The following is a 21283-nucleotide window of genomic DNA, read 5'->3' as shown; positions in this document are numbered from 1 at the left end:
AGTAACACTTCGTGAGTTTATCTGTAAACACAGTGTGAGATACTAGAACAGTAACTCACAATAGAGTTGCAATTACCTTTTCAGAGCCACATTGCAGTCAATTTACATACACAAAACACCCCAAGCCAAAGAATCAGAAGCCTTTCACAATGTGCTTTGCATCAGTTTAGTGTGATTTAATACATTCTTTTCCACAATGATCATTTGATTAATCTACCTCTGAGGGCTCAGTAGTCACAGAAACTAAATGTTGTTCTTATGTAGGGGAATTACTTCAAACTAATGAAATGCTTTACCTGTCATGTTCTCACTTTTTTAAGTCTCGAAAATATTTTTAATGAGGAAGATTTACTTAAAAATTTCTCTCTGTCATATAATGGCTATTCCAGAATATCCAGAAATATTCTTTGGAGAGCAGTCATTGCTGAGAGCACTATAAAACAGGAGTCCTATATGTTGGTTCAGATCCTCTAACGACAGATGTAGACAAAGCTCCATTGGTTACACCAGTTTATGCCAGCAAACTGTAATTTTGCTTTGGACAGAATGATTATAGACTTAGAATCAGAAGAAAGATACACTCAGGGAATAAGGTTTCAGCACAAAGCTTCTAGCTTCAAGTCAGCCGTTCAAGCCTGATATTTGCCTTTTTTATAATTCTGTAATATCCTCTTTGTTTTGTTTTTTTTTTTTTTTTTTTTAAATGAGGGTAGCATCTATTTTCTGGAACAGAAGGTTTGAGGTGCTGAGAGTGCACATTTAAAAAGTGTCTATGGAATTTGGGATAATAAATCTTAGAGGAATTCATGAAGGCTTCTGCAACTAACACCTTGTCTACTTCGGACTTCCTTCCTCTTCTTTATCTGCTTGACCACCTAGAAAAAAACTCGAGAGGTTTGCAATCTGTAGGAGTGTATAAATAATTCAAAGTGAGTGGTAAGCAGAAGAAAATAAGTGGACTTTACTCATGTTAGTGTCTAAATGGTGATCGATTTTTGAATCTGGGATAGTTTTTCTTATTTGCTTCATAATGTTTTATAATGCCAAATAGCAACAACTTTGTAAAGTGAGACTTTCTTTACTGACCTAGCGTCCCAGTGTAAAGAATAGAGCAAATGATGTAGTTTTTATGGTATTCCTCATAATTTGAGTTACTCTATACTAAGAATAGATGGAGTTGCAGAGTCATATTCTATATGTCCTGTTTTATTTTAGACTTTGCCTTGCGTGGCTTTGTCTAATTTCAGTTTTTGGTAACTATTAGCTAGTGTCTCAAATCCATGGAAGTGGTTGCTGCAGGTTAGGACCAGAGTCTTTTGGTCTAAAAATTATTTTCATCTTGTCCATTTCTTATCTCTGCTGAATAGCGCAGGATAAGTTAGCTCAGGTGTGGGTTTGAGACTAAAGGTGCATGGCAATCAACAGTATTACATAATCAAAGTGCTCAATATACACAAAGGCTTCGACTAGAAGTCAAACACTGTGGCAGCACTTAACTTTGTGTCAATAGAAGAACACAATGTATTTGCTATGTTTTATTTTGAATTTTTTTTTTTTTTCCTCCGATGGATTGCTTCTACTTCATATGTCTATTGTAATGCACCACTGTTGCTGTCACTTAGGGATTATGAAAAGCTCTCTTTTTTTTGCAGATCACCCGGTGAATGAATTTTTGGATCTGTTCAGTCGCCACATGCTTCCACATGCAATAGATGAACCCCACATTGATGCAGAATCAGCTCAGACTGAACCCTGTACTTCAGACTCTGTGCAGGATTCGTCTGAATATATAATATTGGATCCTTTCTTTCCAAACTTTATAGACTTTGAAGAAGAGGAAGACTGTGAAAATACTACTGATGTTACAACTCCTCCAGCTTTGCAGTTCATCAATGGAAAGCAACAAGTTACGAGTGCACCTAAGAGCACAAAAGCTGAGGAAGCGAGAAGTGACCAAATAGAAAGCGTTGCACACTCCAAAAATGTAACCTTTTCTCAAATCAATGAAACAAATACATTTATAATATCTGAAACTGAAGCCTCTGGCACTATGCAACCAAACAAAGCTGGAGAAGTAATAGGGGCATTTGAAGTTACACAACCAACAGCAGATGTTGCAATGTTAGAACCTGTTTATAGTGGCGAGTCAGAAGTTGCCACAACAGAGAAATCAATAGCTGTTACTTCTTCATATGAGCAGTCTCTGCAAAATAATAAAGATACCATAACATGGCATGGAACCGAGGAGAGCTCTACTAAAGATACAAAAAACTCACTTTTGATTATTAGTGAAACTTCTGGAGATGGCTCCACTGAGTCTGATTTATCCAGTTCTATCTTCTCAGAAATTGTGACAATGTCAAGAAAGGATGATGAAAAAAATTCTGGTATAACTTCTGCTCCTGATGCATTTACTGCAGAAAGTTCTGCTGTAACTGCTTCTCCGGATGCAGTTTTTAATCCTGCTTCAGTAGGCATAAGTGTGAAAGACTTTATTCCGGAAGAGCCAACACCTACTCAAGAAGATAATTATAGAACAACTATTAAACTTAACGTAAATTCCCCTGTTGAAAACCTTCTGGAAACAAGTAGTCATACAGCAAAGCCTGAGATGACTTTCATAGTTCTAGAAGGCTCTGGAGATGTAGAAGAGGACATCACTATAACTTCAGTCATAACAACAGAAACAGCAGTGACAGAAACCCTTTCAATGCAAGATACTTCTTTGGGCTCTGGCACAGTATTGCCAACAGAAACTTCTGCAACTGTTTCAGGAATCACCTCTGCTTTGCCCAGAGGAATAAGCACTCTTTTTTCTGCTTTTGATCGAAGTTCTGAAGTAACTGTTGCCACCATTTCTGCATCTGAGTTTATTACGGAAAAAGTAGTTGCCAGCTCTCTTGTAACTGAAAAGAATATTGAAGATGAAAAAGAAACACAGACCACTGTTTATTCAGGTCATGAAAATTCAGCTACTGTTGCAGAGAGAAATGTGGAGTTGAATGAACTTGGGAGCACTACTAGTGAAGTCAGAACTGTAAGTCAAGAGCCTACCCTGCTCAGAAGAACAGTACTGGTAACAGGTACCATAAGTTCTGAAATCAAAAGGGTCACTACTGTTCCTCTCTTGAAAGAAAAGAAGCTTTTTATAAATGAAGGATCAGCAGAAGAACCAGCAGACATATTTTCAGGGGGTCCCACAAGAAAAGTGGTAAGTACTGACTCCCCATTTATTGATCCAGGTTCTGGAGACATAGATGTTATCATTGAGTCTGCTACTTTGACTTCAGTTCCATTAAGGCCTGTCACTGAAACACAAACAGAAAAGCATGAAGGAAAAATTTACAGCATAGATGGTGCTTCACTGAAGAATTCAACAGAATATGAAGAGCCTGCAAGCACAGATGAATCAACAATATCAGTTTCAAGTACTGGGTCAGATGGCTTGACAAAGGAGTCTGGAGTAACAAGTCAGATGTTCCAGGATGTGTTCAGTACAGGAAGCCCAGGAGAACAAAACCAGGAAACAGAACCAACTTACACAGCTTCTTCTGAAGTAAAATCTAGTCCTGGTTCTAGAAAAGAAATACTATCTCGTGTTGCATCAGGAGTTAAAACTGAAGATTTAGGAACAGGTGAGGTCACATCATCTCCAGAATCTGTGGTTAGTAACAGCCCTCACATCATGGTGACACATGGTACTGGCAGTATAAAAGCAGTAGCTGAATCTACAGAAAGCAAAAACGCAAAAATTAGTTCTCCGACTGTCTCATTAGGCAAGATTCTCTTGATTGAGCATGGTTCTGGAGAAGAATTCAAAGGGGACAGCAGCACCACAAAACTAATGTCTAATGGACCTACTGAAGAAATACTTGGAAGTACTTTCTCATTTATTGATCAGAGATCTGGAGAAGCAGACACGTTCATTGAATCGTTTGCAAAAACAGCAGTTTCACCCACTGGGAGACCAGAAACACAAGAGAAGTATAACAAAAAAGTTGTCAGCACATCATCTATGGATCATGCCTTCACTACTGAACCTGTTGAGCTAGTCCTGAGTACTGAACATGAAGTAACTTCAGTGGGAACTGTAACTGACATAAGCACGGAAGACAAAACAATTGATGAACTGGCAGTGAGAGCCTTTTCTAAGAAGATTCCTTTGGTAGAAGATATACATTCTGGGGAAGAAAGGACAAGGGAAATTTCACCAAAAGCTACAGAATCTTCTGAAGAATCAACAGACCCATCCTTTAAAATTACACAGGCTAACCATGAACATCTGGCATTTTTAAATGTTCTGACTGTCAATCCATATTCAGAAGAGAAGGAACTAGAAACTGGATCTGTTAAAAAAATACTTTTGCCATTTAATGATGTAACTGAGCCTGTAAAGACTGAAAGGAGTTACATAAGCTCTCCAGTTACAGTTATAGAGCAAGAGGAGGACTTGGTACAAAATACTTTCCCTACAAAAGGTATTCCCAGATCATTCCTGACACCTAAAGAAGAAAAGCTAACAGATGATGAGCTCATTGGTGATCCATTCTTTTCAGGACAAGGATCAGGAGACAGCCTTGTTGTTATTCCTTCTGTAGTGCCATTGGCTATCAATGAAATCATGAGTACTTCAAGTCCTGAAACGTCTTATCCTGCAAATATGGGACCCAAACTTTCAACTGACAAGACACAAGACTTTGAAAGAGGAAGCACTGAATCAAACGCTGAAGTTAATGAAGAAGTTACAAGTGCTGTAACTGAGCTCCTGTCAGAAACAGAAGACCAGTTCCCCAGCTCAGTGACCACCAGTTCCCCAGCTTTAGTAAGAGAGCGTTCTAAGGGCTTCAGCTCTACTGAGGTTAAAGAGACAATGCATTATTTTGTTGCAATTCAGGAACCTCACAATAAGGAAATTAACTATACAAGAGGAGAAAACGAAAGAGATAGGACAACAGCTACTTCTAAAGCTGTTTCTCAAAAGGAATCTTCACATTTGCTGAGTAAAGATGGCATAACTCCTGTTTCCGTAATACTGAGTAGAACTCCTAATCTTAAAACACAAGAATCACTTGTAACATCAACAACAAAAATTCCAGGCAAAGTGTTACCTGAAAGCTCTGGAGAAGGATCTGGCTGGGTTGGTGTTTTGGATTCATCTTCTCCTGATATGTTTACTCATTTGTCAATATCTGCTGGGTCAAAAGTAGAAGTAAATGCTTCATCTAGTGTACCTGGGGAAATTTATTCTGAAGTTATGACAACAGAGGCACTGACAGATGGATCACAGACTGTAGTCACAGGAGTACCATCCCTTTTTACAGAAGAAAAAGAGATCATGGCAAGTCCAGCTGCTGTTCAACCAAAGACAGCTACATCAGAAGAACTAACAAGTGATACTGGGATATATGAGAAAATTATTCCCATGATTGATGATAAAAGAGGTGTTGTGTTGAATGTTTCTGTTTATGGTGATATTACACTAATTGAAGAACGACTTCAAATCCCGTCGGAAGAAACAACTATTATAGACATGGATCACTCAAAATCAATGCCTGAAGATATAATAAGTGTGCAGACCTTGCCAAATCCTGTCATACACTCAACATATGGCAGTGATGATAACATGACAGCTGAAGGGGAGAAATATGATTCAACACCTAAATTTTCCATAACCAAAGAGAAGACATTAGGATCTGGTGATAGTCTTTCTTTGACTACTTCCAGTCAGCCAAGTAGTGAATCAGTAACAGGTGGGCGCGGACCAAAATCAGATGACAAAGATTTGGGTTCAGGCAATGCCATGAAGTTTGCAACAGAAACTCACATCACTACCAAACTCTCTGAACTGGGCATTTTCCTTCCTACAGTGCCATCACTGACAAGCCCTCGTGTGCCTCATGAGTCTAAATATGTTGTTACTAGCACAACAGAAGACACCTACAAGCTGAATACTTCAGCAAACAGTGGAGTAATAGCAGGTCAAAGTGAAACGATCTCTGTCTCTGGCTTTTCAGGAATGGGCCAAGAAGAACTGGATGATAAGCAGCCTGTGGTTCCTTCTTTTACACCAGTTTTAACTATTGATACAGAAAGGGGTTTGACAACTGACATGCTTGATGTAAGTATTGTCACCACACAGCATTCATCCCAACTGACAACTGTTTCACCTAGCAAAAATGAAGAAAAGCATCCTACAGTATACACAAACACAAAATCAGTATCAGTAGAGTATGAAGAAACAGATTCAGTGAGCTTTTATTCTGTACCTCAAACTCCTAAATCCTCAGTAACTGTTCAGTTAGTTAATGGAGTATCTGACTATCCTGAGGTAATAATTCCAAGCACATCATCATCAAAGGATTCAGATCAGTCTGATCATTCATCAGAAGGAACCTTCAAAGAGGTTAGTTCTGATATTGCAGCAACATATAAACCACCCACTACAGACCTTCTTGACAGAACAGAGTCTTTTCTGCTGGAGTTTTCTCTGAAGCCTAGTTCAGAAAGCACAACTACTGAAAGTACTCCTCACTTTAATAGACTTGTAACAGACCGAACAGAGGAGCCAGAAACCTCTGTAACTGATTTGGCTATTGAGGAAGAAGCTACTGTTTCTGGAGATTCTCCATCAATACATATCTTGCCTACTGCTTTTCTGAATTTTGGAGAAAGAGCGAGCACAGATATTCCGAAAGTTAGCACAATAAAAGTTGAAGCTTCCTCAGAGAGAGTGAACAACCCCCGTCAAGAAGATGACAGGAGTACTGAGGGAGAGATACCATGGCTTTTTTCTACACCTGTTTCAGATTCACCCAATAGTATTGAAACTGAAGTATTTAAACCTGACCAGGAAGCAGTTACAATGCTAGCTTCATCCTCACAACCTTTGGATAGAAGCACAGAAACACTATCAGCTTTCTTTGATCAAGAGGAGATCACAACAATTTCTTCTAACATTGCAACAACTAGCACTGCCCCTGGAAACAGTCTGTATCAAACTGAGCAGTCAATGATAAGCTCTGAGGAACCAAATACTATTGAACTTATAACTTCATCATTTTCCCTGCCGGAAGTTACTAATGGATCAGATTTCCAGATTGGCACCAGTGTGGGTTCAGTTGAAGGCACAGCAGTGCAAATTCCAGGTAACTTCCAAATATGATCACTGTCGTATATGTTTGTTGTGATACTTGTAAATGTGTGTATTAACTCTGATAAGAGGTGTGACAACCAGACCACTGTGCAAAATTACAACAGAACTTGTGAGCCTCGAGCTGTGAAATACCCTACAAAATGAAGGATGATGGGGGTATCAAAACTCAAGCTCAGTGACTTATCCTGTTTGCATCATGGAGCTCAGGATCAGACTTGAGGTGACCAGCAATTTCTAAAAGACAGGAAGGTAACATTGTTTGTGGTAGATAATTCAGCTGTAATTATTAGTTTTCCAATTTCCAACAGATAATTTTGTCTGATAGCTTTTCTGTGTTGGCATGATGATAGTGCTTATACTATTGGTTTATAGGTAGGGCTGTTTTAGAACAGCTTGTGGTTGACTTTAAAAGCAGATCTAGTGTGCATTTAGGATCAGAATTTTCTATAAAAACTAACTTCTCTTAACATATAAGGTAACTTTCCAGACAAGACAAATGCGAGACTTCACATTTTTAGCCTGTCTGTAGCTTTAACTGGGTGATAGGGTGTTTGTCTCTTACAAATTGCAAATCTTTTTGTTAGACATCGTTTGTCACAGTATTTTGTTTTACGTGATGCTTATTAGGCACCATTTCACCAAATAAACAGATGGTGCAGGTAGGGTCACTTCAATCCATATTTTATCTAGATATAGCTGAGGAAAAAACTGAACTTGCTTAATTTTATAGGGTTTTCTATTGTTTTTCCTCAAATAATCCAGGTAGCTGTCAATTAGAAAAAGTTTACTGCGAAAATATGCAGTCTGTAGGAGGACAAACAGACAGTAAACGTAAAATAAACATGATTAGGTCCTTAACATAGCTCTACATTTGGGACTTTCAGTGAAACAGTCTTAAAACAAGCACTCTATTTTGTGGAGATCCTGCCCACTTAATTACAATCCGAACTTATATAGATGGGCTTTTTGTCTGGAGGCTTTCAACTGAACCTTCTGCCTCCCAGTGACTAGGTAGGGAACTTGGTACTTCAGGAAGACTTCTTTGAATGTCTAGCTTGCAAGGGCAAAATAGATATTACTCTACTTTTATTTCATAAACCATAGTCAGATTGTTTTGGAAAAACGTAACTAAAAATCTAAACGTTTCTTAGGTCTCTGAATTAACTTAGATTACAGAACTCTTTCACCCATTTTGTAAATTTTCAAAGCCAGGTCTTATTGTATCCCAGAAGGACTGTCTTCATTATTTTCCTCTAGCTCTAAAACTATACTTAGAAATGGTTACCTAGTGTGCAGTTGTTTGTATGAGTGATTCTTCCTAGGCATTAAATCAAATGCAAATATCTAGGTATCTAAACTCAGTTGAAATAAACATCACTAGAAGGCATAAAGGTCTGCAAGGAAAAGCTATTTAAATGATAACTCCAGTAATGACTGAGGATTTCACAGCAGGTAAGCTTTTATTTTAATGTTTAGTTTATTCATGATGTGTTCAGTACCTTTCTTTGTATTCTTGAAATGTATTTTTAAAGAAAGAAAGATGGGAAATATCTCTGTATGAAAACATCCTTTCAAAGAAATACGACCTTGTGGGCATTGATTGATTAAATATAACAAAGTGAAACAGTAGCAGCCAGCCAGTATGTTCTGTGTACCCAATCATTCTACATAAACTAACCCTGTTCAAAAAGAAAAGCATTTTCCATTCATTTTGCATACATTTAACTGTTTTCAGCTATAATTGTCATGTCATGCAAACTAAATCCTTAATAGAGTATCATGACTGCCAAGTATAGTACAAATTGCTACAAAAAAATGTAATTCTGAAAATTATTTATACTGGTTCATATTAAATGCCATTTTGTTGTTAAAGTTGAAATAGTGATGTCTGAAAATAAGATTTACTGTTTTACAAAACTATCTTATTTTCAGTAATCTATTATGTTAATAGAGTTTCTGTAACAACAGTAAAGCCTGCAATATCAGAGCAGAAATGAAGGAAGATTTCTTCTTCCAAAAAATCAAAAAGACACCAGTTCCTTGAAACTAGACTCAATTTTCTTTTTCTACTTGTTTAACAGGCCAAGATCCATGCAAAAGCAATCCCTGCCTTAATGGTGGTACCTGCTATCCACGTGGTTCATTTTACATCTGTACATGTTTGCCAGGTTTCAACGGTGAGCAGTGTGAATTAGGTAAGCTGATGCCAACTAGATACTGATTAAGTCAAGTATAAAGTTTTCATACATGAGATCTGCAGAAGTGGTGTGTTTTGAAGAATACATAGACTTTTGAAAAATTCTACAGTGAGGCCTTACTTAAGAAGAGAACAATAAAATGAAGGAGGTCCACTTACCCCTTTTCTTTCTCCTCACGAAGTGCAGAGATGTGTACACACACAGATATAAAAGAATTGTAAATTAGTTACTTGACATAGAATTCATAACATTAAATCCATCAAATAAAACCAAATAAACATTATATTTGGAATAGTCCTTAAAGGTTTTGCGTAATTATTTGAAAGGGTAGTAAAATAAACTAATCCCAAATGTGACTGGGAAGTTGAGCACTGGATGCTAGCTTGATATTTTTTCAAGAAAATTATAAATATGATCATAATCATATACATCTTTGTTATAGATTAGTATTTTGCTAACTCTTATAGCTGAGGACCTCTTTCAGCTGCCTGTGACTTCTGTTTACCTGCTATGACTGCTGGTTTCAAGAGACTCACCAGTACAGTTCAGAATTACCAGCTTTTCCTTCCAACAAGCAAGTCAAAGTACAATAAAAGTAGTATTTCGGCTGTTTAGTGTAGAGCTGGTTTAGGCTTTTGAAAAGTCTTAAGTTTCATTCCCTGATAAATACTACGGATTTGCCTGTTATACAGTTGCCTGCCAAATTCAAAAGAAAAACACTCATGCAATGTTGCTAAAACGGTTTCAACTCATCATACATAGCTTGGGAGAAAAAAAAACACAAACCCACCCAAAGTTTGGTATCAGTGCAGCATAATTATCAGGATTACTATGGTTTTATTTGTGTTCTGCAAGACAGTATGTGAATAAAGAAATAATTAGCTAGTGTTTTTCTCTGCTTTCCTAGCTCATGTTGGAGATTGCTAGTTCCCTAGTTGGTTGTTGATGGTAGATACCAAGTTTTAGATGTTGCATCCTAAACCTTTTTATTCTTTGTGAAAGAATATGGCGACCCCTGGTTGCAAACCAGAGGTCAGAGACAATTATTTTCTCCTTTTTTTCTTTAGATTATAAAAGAATTATCTGGCCACTTCTTTGTGGCTTATTAATGACTTGGAGTGGGACACTCCGTGGCCAGTCACCATGGAGAAATGTGATCTGTGGTGCTTAAGAAAATAAACCCTGAGGTTTACTTATCAGGGATATTCTGGATATAAGGCGTAAAATGTTGACTTGTGATTCAGGGATATTCAGAATACAAGGCATAAAACGTTGACTTGAGAGCTTTCCACATGACTGACACAATAAGACCCAATATTTGAACAGAAGTAGTTTTTTTTAAATAAAAGTATTGTTTAAAAAAAGCCCTTTCACATGATGTAGCAATTATTCCTGGGATGGCACAACTGTTTGTTGGTTTGTAGATAGGTTTATCTCCTCTCTTATATTTTAATAGTCAGCCACTGTCAGCAGTTCACTTTGGACTAAGATGTTTGCAATATCTGCGTTGATGTTTAAGCTGTGGCTGTTTTGGAAGAACAGCACATGTTAGAAAACACCATATGATCTTTATAAAGAGACATGTTAGCTTAGAACCTATGCAAATAAATGCACAAAGTAATTATATTAAATTAACTAGTGCTCCAATTTAAAAGGTGAAGACAAGGTAATTTATCAGCCAGAAGAGTGGGGGAGAGAAATGTTAACTTGTTTACTCTAGAGCCATAGGCTCAGCAGTAAACCTGTGCATGACTATGAATGTTACTACCCGATCAATTATTTAGTGAGATTGTCTTTATGATGCTTTGTCTTTATGGTGATAAGATTACACAAGGAAGAAATGAGAAATGCAAACCAATAAAATGCCAGGGCTTGCTGCTTTGCAGACTGAAATTAGCAGTCTGCCTGATGGTACATGGTAAGATTTCCAGTATTTGAGATTCATGAAGATATTTGAGGTCTGCAGTACTTGATGAGAATTTTTTGTGCCATGGTCACACAACTCAAATTTTCCACCAGTGCAGGAAAATACTACACACTGCACAGCATTGCTTATTTCTCACAATGAGGAATTGAAGGTCTAGACTTTAGAAATTAACTCAGGAGTCATAGTGCAGCATAGAAAATTGTGGATCAGTAATGTCACATTTCCTGAGGAAACTGCTTCTTGGCTTCTGGATGAAGAGAAAAAAAGTTTGTGCATAGTGAAATCAGTTATCATGCAAATAAACTGGTCACTTGGATCTTTTGCATTACTTCATTCTTCTGGATTGAACCAGTGCTAGTAATAAGTATGACTAAGGCTGAAGAACATTTCCCTTCTAGGACACGGGTGGATTATAAAAACACTTTTATCTTTATGTTGTAGATATCGATGAATGCCAGTCTAACCCATGCCGGAATGGAGCCACATGCATAGATGGCCTCAATACCTTTACTTGCCTCTGTCTGCCAAGCTATATAGGTGCTCTCTGTGAACAAGGTAAGGAGTATTCCTTAATCTATGGTGATCCAGGTCATCTGTTTACGTTTCAACACCCTTCTGGAATAACTAGGCAAAGCCTCCTAAAAACAAGAAGAGGGAAGAAACTGTCAAAATCTATGGGAAATCGTCAGTGATAAGGAGAGACTATAATTTTTGAATGTGTTGGGCTAGCATGGTTTGTGGCTCAGGACTTCGTTTAAGGTTACATCTGCACCATCTTTTGAAGAGGGATGACAGCAAGCTCTATCCACATGATAACATGACTGGAAGTCACGTTACTGCTGTACTGAATATAAACTGATATACTGGGCAGTTTCTGTGTCAAAATAACAACAGCTGTACAGTTTTCAGGTGGCTCCAAGGCAAGCACAGCCTGCTTATATTGGCTTGCAAAGTACTGGGAAGACACATAATGAGGTTCGCTCACTACTATAATGGTGCTTATGGGACAACAATTGGGAACAGTGTTACCCTCTGACCGAGATTCTGTCTTAAAAAATTATATACAGTGTGAAAGCCATATCAGAACCCATTACTTCCAACAAGCATCACTGGAAAGCAAGAATAGTCTACTGAATATGACAGATTATATATCCATCCCCTGGGGATCACAGCCTCAGCAACTTCATCCCAGAATTTTCAAACTGATTTGTTCTGTGATCATTTTAGGAAAAGTAGGTACAGGATCACAACTAAAAGGAAGTTGTAAAAGGCTTTCTAAACTGGACAACTGAAATCAGATTAAGCATCCAAGTCTCTGCAATTATTAGAACACTGCCTGCGAGAAATCCCACTGTATTTACAAGAAACATTTACAATGCAAGATGCTTACTCAATATGTGCATGTAGGAGGAGGTACCAGGGAATGGTTTGGCCTTAAAGATCATCTAGTTCCAACCTCCTTGCTATGGGCAGGGACACCTTCCACTAGACCAGGTTGCTCCAAGCCCCATCCAACCTGGCCTTGAACACTGCCAGGGATGGGGCAGCCACAGCTGCTCTGGGCAGCCTGTTGCAGTGTCTCACCACCCTCACAGTGACGAATTTCTTCCTTACATCTAATCTAATATACCCTCTTTCAGTTTGGAACTGTTAACCCTTGTCCTGTCACTAGAATAGAGTAGCAAAATCTGTTCTGTCAGTAAAATTAATGAAGGCATTTCCATGGGAAAAAAGAAATGGTGTTTTAGAGTGTACTTTCTAAAGCTTATGAAAATGCTTTTCTCTTTTTTTTCAGCTGAATGGTTTTGGTCACAGATGAATGAACTAGACCTTTGGATTTGTTTAATAAATATTTTGTGTTTTCTTGTTTGTTTCTCATCCTCAGTGAAAGGTAGTTTGCAAACTCTTTCAGCTCAGCCTATAGAGATTTTTTTTGTTAGAGCTGAAAACTCTCCAAGCTGACCAGCTCTAGCACAGCACTTTTCACTAACTTTTTCAGTAGCCTGGCTAACCTTGCAATTTCAAAGGACTTTCTGAATCTGTTCTCCAAAATTATAAGTTGACAGTGTTTTCACAACAGAAGAAAAATACGTTCTCTCTCCTTTCCTCCTCCCCTTCGTTCCAGCAAATCCATAGTAGCAAGCGGCTCTGAGTACCATGGTAGCTTTAAGCTGTTTTTTATGACCAACCTGAGAGAGCATTTTAGGTGGTTAATGGGAACATTTCCTAGTTTGTCAATCAGAACCAGAGCCCTGCTCACTCAGCTTTGGAATTTAAATTTCCTCCACTTAAAGTCCTGCAGTGGTTTGGGACTTGGGAAAAGCATTTAGTGCCAAATTTCCACTCCACCAGACAAAATAATACTGTGTTGGCAATTCAGACACGGTTGTCTGGCAAACAGGCTTTATTTCAAGGCACCAGTCCTGACCTCACTAGATTTAAAGACCAGCCAAAACGACAGAATGTGTACCTTGGTGCCACAGGATAGGTGGAGTTGAGCGCACTGAGATTATATTTCATTACTCTACTTTTTTTCTCCAATATATACTATCCATTTTAGAAAGCTTAGAAAAAAGTCAAGCTGATGGGCTTTCTTAGGCACGGCACTGAGTATTCAAAATGTCGTGGAAGGGAATGGAAGCAGCAAGAATGCATTACCTCTGGAAATGAAGCTCAAAGTAGTAGACAACTCCACCACGTCCTGGCCCCATGACACATGGGGTGTAGAAGAAACATAGAGCTCAGAGTTTCACCCAAATGCCCCTATGAGACTTTTCTAGACTAAGGGATCTTCGGCTGATGTATTACACCCGTGTCAGCGTTAGGAGAGGATGTGACCAGAGATCGGTGCAGCTGCACATCAGGGAGCTCCAGCAGGTGGTTGAAGATAGGGAGGCCTTCAGGGTGGCCTAACCTAGGGTGAGGGAAATCAACCCTGATAGTCAGTGAACTGTAACTGGCTCTGACAGCTGCTTTTCTTGCCAGGTGGAAACAGTTCAGCAGACAATCTGAGCCCAGGAACTCCTTCCTGAAGATAGATAAAGTCTGATGTTCAAATAGAGCAGCTGAGGGTGTTTCCTTTTTAAACTAGATTGGTAGCACAGTTAGCCAGCATCACTTCTGGTTCAGACTAGATTAAAATTGAGTGGAGTAGCTCTGTTAGAGAATACTCTCTTTTGCCCACCACGTTTCTTTTCAAAGTACAGATGCATGTTCTGCAAGCCACTTGGTGACATTTGAAGATCACATCTTAAAATGCAGAAATATCCCAAAAACACTTTTTCAAAGGGTAACTGCAGGCTAGAGCAGATCTTGATGCAAGTCTTATCCTGGGGGAGCCATCAGTCTTTCCATTGTCATGCCCCTGTGAAAAGCTGTTATGAGAGCTCTTGGTGTCCAGACAAATGAGTCCAGAGCTCAGATCCTCACAGTTTTGCTGCCTGAAGCATTGCTTTGCAAGCTCCATGTTTGGGGAAAGAGGAGAGGAGGGTTGTTTGATACCCTGTCTCACACACGGCTGGTGAAACCAGCTGTAGAGAATAATCCCCAGGGACCAGTGCGATGTATGAGTCTGTGGTTGTTGTTGCATTATCTACACATCTTTATTTGTGGTGAGGAGTACTTTACTTCATGAATAGTTGCATGGGAAACAAAAAAATGGTAGAGACTTGCAATTTGAACCTCAATTTCAAGAATAAGAATTCTTTATGAGAACTGGATGAGCACTTGTTTAGATTTTCATCTTCCTTCCTTGACTGGCTAGAGTTTCCTTTTCTTTTTCTCCTTTTGCTATACCAACTGATGCCTACCTGCTTTCAAGGAATGGTGTTTCTGCTTTAAACTTAAGGTTTGGCTTTATCTGCTGCAGGAGCTCTGCAGGCACACCTAGTCTAGCCTGTTTACCAAATGCAGCTGCGTACATGGAATTGTGTGCCAAAATGGCACATATGTGTTTCTTACCTCCTTGGGATAATACAGCCAGCTGTTCTCTTCCAGATTCTGAAAACAAAACAATGGGGGTTTTTAATCATCATATCAGGAACAATGGGTTTTTATAACCCAAGTTCATTTTCAAATGTCTGTGATTACTCCGTTCTCAATTTGATTCACTTTGTTCCCAGGGGTTGGTAGCCTGGAATGGAAGTATTTGAGAAGGACTCAGTGCAAAGATACTTTCTGAAAACAGATGGTCTCTAACTGATGTCTTTCAGCTGAAAAGGGATTATTTAGAATATTTACCAGAGAAATGGCTTCTCCTCAAGATGTGTGGGCTAATGGGCCTCAGGCATTTGTTCATTAGCTGAAGGCAGACAGTCACAGATAAAATTCACAGCTGAGTAAGACTTTCATTATGTTCTAGTACCTGTCTTTTTCAGTCTTTATTTTCTTTAAGCCTCTAATGGAAATTCTTTAAAGACGGGGGACCTAGTGTCAGCAGCTTATTGCAGCTGTTGAAAAAGTGGTACCTATCTATAGGTACAGAGAACTTTTTTTTATTAATGCAGTGTTTTGAGATGTTATTATACATGGACAATTGCAGTTACAGAGAATAGAAGCTGTGTAACTCCTTGCACACATCACTGAAAAAGCCTGTAAATTGACATAAATCTCAAGACTAGTCAGACAACTTTTAAAACACCACAAATATGGCAAACAATGTTTCAGTCTTTCCATCAAGTTCTGGAATAAGATTACAGAAATCTTTGATTACCTCCCTGGGTAAGTACACGATGAACATGCAGTATTGTATTCAGTAAGTGCTTGCACCTACTTTGCTCACAAGTGATCAGGTCAGAAAATTTACAGCCACCTGCAATTAGAATTTACTGGTTCAGTAGAGGCATTAAAAACTTACACCCATATGGATCCTTTGTGTCACCCTTTCAGCTTTGTTAATGCAGTAAGATACACAGTCAGGACAAAGCACTGCAGAAATGAAACAGTGCCTACATTTTTACTCGCCTGGTTTGCATTTTTCATCCTTTAGCCTCCTGACTCTCTCTTTCCCCATTCCTTTTTCCCCTCTTCTCATCAACCTCTCCTCTGAAAACAACAAACCAACCAACCAAAACAAAACAAAACCAAGACAGCTCTTACTTTTCTAAAAATCGTATGTATTTTATAGCCATCAGCCCTGTCTTTTTCTGTCTTTGTAGTTTTGGGCTACAAACAGGTGTTGAAGAATTTATCCAACTTTTCCCTTCTGGAAAACAATATGCCATTTGGAATAGGAGGGAGGAGTTGTATGTGCACTGCAGTGCATGCATTTTAACTAAGGGTACCAATGTCACTGTTTGGTATCTCTATCTTAAGAAGAGGAATTTTGTTATTTATGATTCATGCTGATGCCACCATATCTCATTCTTTGGAACCAGACTTCTAAGTTTTGTGTTTTCAAGCCTCTTTGCCTCCCCCGTGTGCCTTTCAGCAGATCTCTTGAATCATGCACTTCTTCTCTATTAGAGGCCAGGGAAGGCTTGCTTACAGTAGCCTGAAAATGCTCTCTGACCATGGTTTTCTCAGCGTGCAATGCTGCTTGTTATTATCTGACTTCTTTCCGGTGGGACAAGGGAGTCCCTGAACTGATGAATAATAAAATCTTAAGTGTCTTCACAAAGGGCATAGTACTGTTAATCAGCATCATCAGCATCGTGTGGTTAAACAAATGTTCTAGAAAGCCAAAGGCAGACTAAACTTTAAAATGGCCTAGATGCCAGAGCGTGAAGCTGTATTTGCAGCCTGCACCTCATACAGAATACAAAGAGGGAAAAGATAAAAAACTGACAAGTTGCTAGTAAAGATTACACTCCTTTTTCATAACTGGGATTACTCAAGGCACAAGTAGTTTCTACAGCTTAACTTGTTGAAAACAGAAGAGAGATAATCAGTGTAAGTTCTATTATGTCTTTGCATTTGGTACATTTATGTCTGTACTAATGACTTTTAGAAAATTCGATACCAGACTCCCAAGACAATGACTACTGTGTAAATGTTGCAAGAACTGTCAGATAAATTCTGGTAAGCCTCCAAAGTGATATGTTTGCATTCTCTAATCCATTTTTGTACATCTAAAGTCTAGTTTTTATCTTGGGAGACTGAAAAACTTAAAAAAACCCAGACTTTGATGCTTCAGGGTGAGAATGGCCTCTTCCTGCTATGAATTAAAAACCTGCCTTATGTTGTGAAAAAATTATGCCACAATTGTCTTTCAGGCGGTAGTTGCTCAATTCTGAGAAATATCATAGCTAAAGAATTTGTAGTCATATGTTGTTGGCATATTCTGTAGTATTTGACTTTTTTTGTACTAATGCAAAAAAAAAAAAGCCCCTCTGGCCAAAACGTGTTGTTGACTATCGACTGTATTAACTTACTGAAACAAGAAATCCGGTTTCATACCCAGAACATATCTATACCTCTGGAAAGGCCAGACAGTTGCTTTCAGGCACAGTTTTGGTTGGGGCTTGATAAAACTTGGTGGGAAGTGGCAAATTCCTGTTTGGTGGGTGGGGAAGGCCAAACTTTGTTTCTGTTCTTCAGCATCCTGCAACTGAGGCCCTTCAGGGTGAGCCATCATGTACTGAGATAGCTGGAACCATCTGTAGTCAGAACAAGCTGTAATCTTGTCCTTTATGATGCCATTTCATCTGCCATAACTCAAAACGGTCTGAGTTTTCCCTACTGTTTCTTCCATTCCTCCCTAAATCTGCCTCTTCTCAGCAGCAAGTTCTTCTTACCATCAAGCACAGCTCACACACATTCAAGCATCATATTTGTCATGTCCATCTTATTAACACTGATATTTGCCTGTGATTCATTCCTGCAGTGTTGGAACTTGGAACCGGAACTTTGTTGTTTCTTGCCATCTATTCGGTTTACACCTGCCTAACCTTGAGAAAATAATTAACGTCATATCCATGGATTGTTACTGTTCCAAGGCTTATGTTTATTTCTCTTTAGATGAAAGAATATACTGGCCAATGTGAAATTCTGTCTATTATGCATTCTGACCAGTACCATCCCTCATACAAGCACAGGCAATGTGCATTTCATTACTTTGTTTTTCAGCTTTACAGCCTTCCTTGGAAACTGATGCCCAAAGATTATTAAGTTAGACTTTGTAAAGGAAGGTGGGTTTTGGAGGAGGATTTGGAGGGGTAAGTTTAGAAAGATAATACTGCAGCTTTGCATCTGTGGATGAACAATCACAAGTACTTTCCTTCATATTATATTCACTTACCAGTTTCTTCCAACCCAAGGTAATCCAGTACAGTCACTCAAAGAACTCTTTGCCCTTGCAAGTAAAAATTCCTGTCCCTATATACAGATTCAAAAAACTCAGATGAAATGTAGACTAACTGCAGTCCAACATCCAGGCATTTCACTTATCCAGAGTTATGGTCTGAAGATGTTCTCCTGAGATTGTCCAGATACAGCACAATTTGATATGTGGAAGCTCACAAAGTTGCCAGTTACAATTACACACCTTACATAATTAATAATTCTTGAAGCTTGTACTGAAACCGAGTAAACAGAACTATCTGAAAATATAATGAGGTCTCAAAGATGAGCATTGGTTGTTCTCATTTGTGCTACTTAATGAGTCGGTATCTTCTTGAACCTCTGCCCTCCAGAAAATCCATCCGCTTGCATGAAGCATGCCTGTGTTTCACACCCATTGACACAGATGTCATTTATTTGTTTGTCACAGACACGGAGACATGCGATTATGGCTGGCACAAGTTCCAAGGACAGTGCTACAAATACTTTGCCCATCGGCGTACATGGGACACGGCTGAAAGGGAATGCCGTCTCCAAGGAGCACATTTGACAAGCATCTTGTCTCATGAGGAGCAGATCTTTGTGAACCGTATGTACTGTTAGGATTCCTCTAAACAAGAGCAGGCACTGAGAATTCAGAGCTATTGAAATATTCTTCTGATCACTCAGCTTTTACATCTCCATCTTAAAAAACACTTTTAGAATGTTTACAAGGCACACTTTGTGTTCTTCATGTTTACTTTTGCAGTTCATGCAAGCTCCCTATTACTATTAAGTTATTATTTATTACATAGAAAATACTTTGTTTTTGAGGAAGAGAACAGGAACTATTGTTTCGGCATTGGAAACATGAAACATTTTTTTCTGGAGACTTTAGATTTTTTGTGCACCTGACATCAACAACCACATCATCACATGTTATATTAGGTAGGCATAAAGATATAGTTCCTGCTTGTTGTGTTGTGCAATCTAGGATCACAACCTAACCAAAAACTGAAAAATGTAGATTAAAATACATACTTTTATTATGCTAAACTTTTTTGCGTTTTTTTTCTCCCCCTAATATGCGCTCAGGAAACTAATCTGTTTTCTTTGGGAGACATTGTCAGGAGGGAAGAGACAAGATTGTTTAAAACTGTTAGATGAGAATCCACATTTTTATAGACATCCCAAATGAAAACTGAAAAGCTGAAAAATTGCCTGTAAATAGTTGTTTGCGTAATGAGTAGAAGAATCTTAAGAACAGGATGTCTGATTCATTCTGTGCAAATTCTTTTTATTTTCTTTGGTGAAATCTCTTCCCATTTATGGGAAAGTTAATAAAAACATCCCTCTGGTTCCTTAGGTATTGGGCATGACTACCAGTGGATTGGCCTCAATGACAAGATGTTCGAGCGTGATTTCCGCTGGACTGATGGTAGCCCGCTGGTAAGATGCCTTTGAAATGAAATCATTCATTCATTTCTTTTTGCAGTGGCTTATCAAATTCCCACCAACAATGAGGGAAGCTGCATGAAAAATGCAGTCGCTAAACATGCACCCAAGCAACCTCTTGTTTCGGCGTAACTACTATTTTGTGGTATAGTTCTAAAATCTCATTCTTAGTCCTTATTATTCTCAAGGTGGGAGTTCTCAAAACTTACAAAGATAAAATCTCAGAAAGTCTGAGACTGTAATTTAAGAGTCTCTGCTGAAGCTGGTTTGTGCTCTTCTGGTCTTAGACAAGGACACACGTGGCAATTCTCCTCTCCCTTTCATATATGGAGCAGAATGCATTTTTTGGATGAGGATATGGCATTCAAGCTCTTGCATTCTCTGGGACTGTAAGAATGCAAAAAGGAGCCTCTCAAGTATTGTCGGAGGTTGTTCTAGTTGGTACAGCAGCTCTGCAGCTAGCATGGAGAAGCAGCCATCCTTAGATGGTTCAGCAGGCCTGTAACCAGCAATCTGCCCATAAAATTTTAAGGTGCTGTTGATACAAGAAGGAAAATCAGTGGAAGGAGAGGGAGAATACTCTCTACCCACCTTTAACTAACCTAAATCAAAAAGCTGACGGATACAGGAAATGATTGAGATCTTCCCAATGCAAAATGGTCTCTTTTGTAGAAGGGACAGGTGATTTATTGCTGTTTAACACTCATTGAAGAACATTACATAAAAAAACCTCCAAACTGGTTAAACTTATTATTTTCCTTTTCAGTTGCAAATTCTTCTTAAAGCGGAAAGCATCTGGACACACATAGTCACATGCTCATATATGCATGCAATGATCATTGCTGCATACCATGTGGCTACAACTTATGTAAAAAGACACCTGAGCCAAAGCAGGCCTTGTTTGTTACCATTTATTGTAAACAACCAGAAATTTAAAGTCTTCTGAAATGGCTTTTAAATAAAACAGTTTTTGGGAAAACTACTATGGGTGGCAGGTGACAGCACATGGGGGAAGAAAAAGATGGAACTTTTTGTTGCCTGACTGATTGTCCAACACATTTGTGGTGGTACCAATGCACTTATTTGTGCTTGAAGCCACAACTCTTGCAGGATGTAAGAGAAAAGTTTCATTTCACTCTTTTGTCTTGCCTACCTTCATGTGTTTTTGGGAGGACAAGATGGGACATAGCCTTGAACTCTACTCGTTCTGTATGGGCTCATTCTCTATCTCCTGATGTGGCTTCTTACACCTCACCGACAGTAATAGGCACCCTCCGAGGGTGGTTTAGATAT

The 21283-nt window shown here is 38.7% G+C and overlaps 1 protein-coding gene across 3 annotated transcripts in view; it reads left to right on the top strand.

Annotated features, from left to right (window-relative positions):
- The window catches only part of VCAN (versican), a 109331-nt gene that overhangs the window by 71466 nt on the left and 16582 nt on the right, over positions 1-21283 (top strand). For 2 of the 3 annotated variants that reach the window (XM_086479132.1, XM_086479130.1), the window contains 5 exons: positions 1653-7145; positions 9235-9348; positions 11720-11833; positions 18987-19145; positions 19902-19984. In XM_086479132.1, the coding sequence (XP_086335258.1) occupies positions 1653-7145; positions 9235-9348; positions 11720-11833; positions 18987-19145; positions 19902-19984 (5963 nt within the window). The remainder of the gene's footprint in view (positions 1-1652; positions 7146-9234; positions 9349-11719; positions 11834-18986; positions 19146-19901; positions 19985-21283) is intronic. The other variant, XM_086479133.1, reaches the window with a different exon arrangement.

Source organism: Leptosomus discolor, chromosome Z, assembly GCF_034619465.1.
Source record: "Leptosomus discolor isolate bLepDis1 chromosome Z, bLepDis1.hap2, whole genome shotgun sequence".
Taxonomy (NCBI): domain Eukaryota; kingdom Metazoa; phylum Chordata; class Aves; order Leptosomiformes; family Leptosomidae; genus Leptosomus; species Leptosomus discolor.
The sequence above is the reverse complement of the archived record's forward strand: the minus strand, read 5'-3'. Positions and strand labels throughout refer to the sequence as shown.